General features: G+C 28.2%; 1 protein-coding gene across 1 annotated transcript in view; it reads right to left on the minus strand.

The window, feature by feature from the left end:
* Positions 1-3,120: 3,120 nt before the first annotated feature.
* The window catches only part of LOC112685477 (NADP-dependent malic enzyme-like), a 5,442-nt gene continuing 2,907 nt past the window's right edge, over positions 3,121-5,655 (minus strand). The window contains exons 4-9 of the mRNA XM_025557381.1: positions 5,326-5,506; positions 4,411-4,722; positions 3,985-4,353; positions 3,755-3,925; positions 3,570-3,693; positions 3,121-3,489 (exon numbers count right to left, since the gene is read on the minus strand). Of these exons, the coding sequence (XP_025413166.1) occupies positions 3,314-3,489; positions 3,570-3,693; positions 3,755-3,925; positions 3,985-4,353; positions 4,411-4,722; positions 5,326-5,506 (1,333 nt within the window). The 3' untranslated portion in view covers positions 3,121-3,313. The remainder of the gene's footprint in view (positions 3,490-3,569; positions 3,694-3,754; positions 3,926-3,984; positions 4,354-4,410; positions 4,723-5,325; positions 5,507-5,655) is intronic.

Below are 5,655 nucleotides of genomic sequence, written 5' to 3' on the forward strand. Positions count from 1 at the left end.
GTACATATAATGAACCATTGTAATGGCTCGCTAGATCACCTGATATAACACCGTTGGATTATTTTTTATGGGGACATTTAAAAACAGTAGTTTATGAAAATCCACCTATTTATCTGGATGATTTGAAAAATAAAATAATCATTGCGTGTAATGAACTCACCGAAGACCAAATAATAGCAGCTACACAAAGAAAACTACTTAGACGAATGGAAGCATGCGTTGAAAATAATGACAATATTTTGAACAGTTTATGGAATAATAAATTATTATTATTATTATCTTATGATATTTGTTTATAAATTCAATGTTATAATAAATACACCTTGTAGTTCTAATAAAAATAAATTGTTATAATAATATAAGTAAATGCTTGATAAAGATACGTAGAGCGTTGAAATATGCGATAAATACGAATTACCTAATTTAAAACTTTCAATCGTTTTAAAAATGTCAATTTTGAACATATCAAAAAACTGTAAAGATCAAAGTTGCTCAAAAAAAAATAGAGCAAACCAAATCCAGTGTCAAAAATGGTGGTTCCTACTTAAAACATTTTTATTTTACTGCACATGCGCAGATAAAAAATAAGTTAAAAATTAGAATTTATCAAAAACATATGCATTTATATGTCCTGTACCCTGTAAAAAAACCCGAATTAAATGCAAGGTTATGCGTTCGAAATATTTCCTGTTACCTTTAAAATTGAACACATGGTATATATCAATTAGGTACGTATACATTTATCTAAAATAACATGAGTGCACCTCGAGACCGAGCGTGGTCACTCGCTCGCTCGAACAGTTAAAAACAAAAATATCCCCGATTTGCTATGTAACATCACCCCAAGTTGGTTCCAGGATAAAAAAAAGATTTTGTGTGGGACTCATAAGAAACCGGTAACGTGAACTGTACATGCAAAGTGTGCAGAGAGAAAGGAACTGTTGACCAAATGTGTGCGGTTTTGAAGTATCAACCTTTCAAATTTCCATTTATAACAATAGAATAAATATGTGCGGTATTGAACGATGTAAAATGTGCGGTTTTGATGACCGCCGCAATCTCTGTTACTGATTCAAAAGAAAATTGATTCACCCAATGATAAGAATAATATTAGACGATTCAATGGCGCCAAACTACTTTTTAATAGGTGGTGCAAACATGTGTTTAACCACCTAACCATCCCTACCTAGATATTATTTGACCATCAACGATCAAAATATTATGTTTATATTAAGTAGGGAATCTAATACCTAATAACAACTGGTCACTAAATACCAGTTTTTTTAAAATTATATAGACCCAGAAGCCACCTCTCAATTTTAGGTGGTGCTAATGCATCACATTAAGTACGTATTCGACGCCACTGAGACGACTGACCGATATGACTGAGATGGCCGAATTACTAAACTGACCCGATTCAAATGATTCGAATCATTTGAATGACCGAAAATTCCCATCTTTTATAAAGTAGTACATACCATTTATAGATAAATATTAATACTGTAGGTGGCGCCCTTAATACTTAAGTAATTTTTGTTATTTTGATTTCTTGCATTCTCAAATAAAATGACAAAATCACACTGTTAGACAACGCTAATTATAAGCCTTAGATAAAAAATACATTAATCTATTGAGAACTTTAATAACAGCATTTCTGATCTTATCAGTGGTGGAGCAGGGGTGTGCGAGCTGTGCGGCCGCACGAGACCCCGCGCTTCCTGGGACCCAGCAGTTAACAAAAAGTCGAGCAAAAATCTGTAATTAATTCACGATTTACTATGAAAAATCGGGGCCCCGGACTAAAATTTACAAGTATGAACCCGAATACCATTTATTATAGTCAAATACTTCAAATTAAATTTTACCATGAAGTAGTCGTAATCTTTGACATGCTAGATAATGATCAAACATTACGCCGATAGCGCGTAGTGAATTTTTTACAGAAAAAAAAAACTAACATAATTGTAAGACTATGAGATTCTTTGCTTCACTCAGAATTTAAAATATTTTTATAATGAATTTGTACTTCTTGAGAACACTTAGTCATAATTTTCTAAATCATTCTTAAACCAAACATTTTTTATTGATAAGAAATTAAAAAAATGGTAGTTTTTATTTATATTATAAGGTGATAACGCTTTTGTAACATCTTTTAAGCATTTGAAGACTTCAGTCAGAAAAAAAGTAAAAGGGTTTATTTTTGAAAGTATATCTAAACATAACTGTAATGTAAATACAGATTCATACTGTACCTTGTGCTAATATTATAATATAATAAAATATTATTTTATTAATCTATTTAAACTTTTTGTTTTATTTATAGATTGTTCAAATATCCCAACAGGTATTTTATTTATTTTAATTAATTATATACACAAAAAAATAAAAAAAACTGTAATGTATTATAGGTTGTATATGCAATTTACAGTTGTTAAACAACGGTAATGATAAAAATCTGCTCTAAAAAGCATTAAAAATGCATAATTTTGCACCTAATTAAAAAAAATGAATGCCCCCAATACGGTAGTAGGGGCCTCGCGGTGGCTAGAGCCAAAAAAGCAGAATTGAAATACTCGAAGCCTGCACTAAGTTATTGAGTGTTTCCACTTATCGTGATCACATAGTATATAAACTTACTGATCTAAATATTATTATTCACCAAACTCATGAGTAAAATTGTGACATTAAACAAAAAATTATTTCAAATGATTAAATATCATAAATATTTATAATAAACACATTTTAATATTTCTTAAATTTATTTAATGTATTTTGTGGAAGATAACAATATTTTCACAACTAAAATATTTTATTGCGATTATATTTAATGATTATTTAACATAATTGTTTAGAATTTAAAAAAACATAATTATGAATATAAAACATACAATTACATAATAAATTAATACCAAAGATGTTTTTATTGCACTTAAATAATTTTGGTTATTATATAAATTTTATAAAAGTGCACTGTATTATTTAAGTTGTGTACATAAATATTTGACACATTAAGAGCTAATGGTTAGGTTATATCATATTAGTATAAACAAACATCTTATAATATCTAATATCATTTACAAGTAAATTTTGAAGTTACTTATTTAAAATATTATCCAAAATAGTTCAAAAATATTAAAAAGGAGTGGTAACAAGTAGCATACTTTTCTAACTATCATATCTGATTAAAAGCTTTAAGTAAATAGTTAACACAATGATAATGTAGACTAGACATTATAAATACTGTTTAAGTCAATAAATAAAAATACTGAATTATAATAACTTGAAACTATTTCATTATTTAAAAATAAAAATTCTAATGCTTTTTTAAGTGATCTCCAGTAAGGTCATGAATAGATTTGGATTTAATAGGTTCTTTTTCTTCTGGCCAACTGTATTTTGGTGGAAGTGGATTGTCATAGTTGAAGTCATACATCTGCGATTCAATAAACTTCTTTTTGTCTTTAGGTTCTGGATAGTGAGATGCAATTCCTAAAATAATTATATTAATAAAAAATTATAATTTAATAATTATAATAATCCAAGTGTCAGTAAATTGTATCAAAGTTTACCTTTTTCATAAGCATATTCTGCTATTTTGATTGCAATTTGTAAGGAACAATCTTTAATCAGATTAAGTGGAGGATAAATACTACCCCTTTCCAAATCTTCTTCAGTAACAAAGTTAGCCAGTTCCTAATTTTAAATAAAATTAATATTTTCATTCTTTGATTTAATGTTAATTTAATTAATATACCTGAGAAGCAATTAAAAACAAATCTTCAGTAATATGATGTATTCCAGTACTGATAACTCCTAGAGCAACTCCAGGGAATATATAAGCATTATTTCCTTGTCCAGGAGTAATAGTACGTCCATTAATAGTGACATCTGGAAATGGTGAACCACTAGCAAAAATACAGCGACCCTAAAATATAATTGTAAATGTATAACTTGAATATATTAAACTTGTTATCAGTAATTTACTTGAGTGTAAGTGTATGCTTGTTCAGCTGTACATTCAGCCTTAATTGTTGGATTACTAAGAGCAAAAATAATTGGTTTTTCACAATAAGAAGCTACATGTTCCAGTACATCTTTGTTGAAAGCTCCCGCTGCTGCAGCAGCACCAATTAATATAGTAGGTTGTATTTCCTTAACAACTTCAAGAAGGCTTTTCATTACTTTATGATCTTTAGCATAAAATGCTTTGTCGCCTTGTAAATTTCCTTCAGGTCGATCTTTAACTAATAGACCATCAATATCCATCATCCATATTTTACTACGAGCTTCTTCTAAAGAACAGCCTTCAGTTAGCATAGCTCGTACTGTTAAATTTGCAATACCAATAGCAGCCTTAATAACATAAAAGTAATTAATATAAATTTACATTAGTATAAAAATAATGATTACTTCTCCTGCTCCTAAGAATAAAAATGTAGAATCCGAAATACGTTTTTTAGTCAAACGACGTGCTGTCAGAAGACCTCCAACAGCTACAGATGCTGTTCCTTGAATATCATCATTGAATGTACAATATTTGTCACGGAACATAGCTAAGAACCTAAAGGCATTGTGGTTTCCAAAATCTTCAAACTGAATCAATACATTTTGTCCATATCGTTTAACTAAAGCTTCCATGAATTCATTAATGAATTCATCATACAAAGGTCCAGAAATACGCTTTTGTCTGAGACCAATATATAAGGGATCTTCCAAAAGTTGCTATAAAAATTAATCAAATATGTAATTATGAAGTTATTAACGATTTGAATATAGTATCATAGAGCGACCATATATTCTATTTTATATGAATAACCAGCTATTTAAACTTTGAGTTCTATACTTAATATTGTTTTAAGAAAAATGAACTAGTCTATTATTCTGCAGCTTATTATTATTATTATTTTTTAATTGTATGGTTAAAGAGAAACTGTGTACATCATAATTATTACATAAAACAACTTTATTTGAATAACTGTAAATGTGTAAGAATAAGAATTACATGAATAATTAAATTGTAAAAAAATCAACTTAAGTAAAAATAATCGATTATAAAAATTTGTTAATGAGTCAAAATAGTTAAGTATAATAAAAATCATTGCTAAAATACAGAAAATAAAACAATTTTTTTTTCTTTAGCAACTTTAAGCATAGATAGATAGATTTTGTTAACACAAACAAATTAATTATTATTGTAAGAATAAATTCATTTTTTTTTTTTTTTTTGTAGGCAATAAATATTTGTTTTCAAATGTTTCGTTAAATCTTACAAAAATATTTTTTAAATATGGTCACCCTATTTTATGACACAAATATAATGCTAACTTCATTATTGGTTCCCACGTCCAGTGTTATAGGTAAACATTGATGAGGTTTGATACCGGCTAAAGCAGTATATAATGATAATTTACCAACTGGTATGCCCATACCACATGCTCCAAGATCCCCAAGGCCAAGAATACGCTCTCCGTCAGTTACTACTATTGCACGAACATTTGGTTCTGGCCTAACCCAAAAAAAAAAAAAAAAGAAAAAAGTTTGTCTAAGTGTTAATGTTAAAATTCCAATTAATAGAAATTAAATAGCCTCAAAAAATGATAAAATTAGTATAAATTTGCTAAAGATTAAAATTATAAATTCTAGTATCGTAGTCAA

This window comes from Sipha flava, unplaced genomic scaffold, assembly GCF_003268045.1.
Source record: "Sipha flava isolate LNK unplaced genomic scaffold, YSA_version1 107_pilon_pilon, whole genome shotgun sequence".
NCBI lineage: Eukaryota > Metazoa > Arthropoda > Insecta > Hemiptera > Aphididae > Sipha > Sipha flava.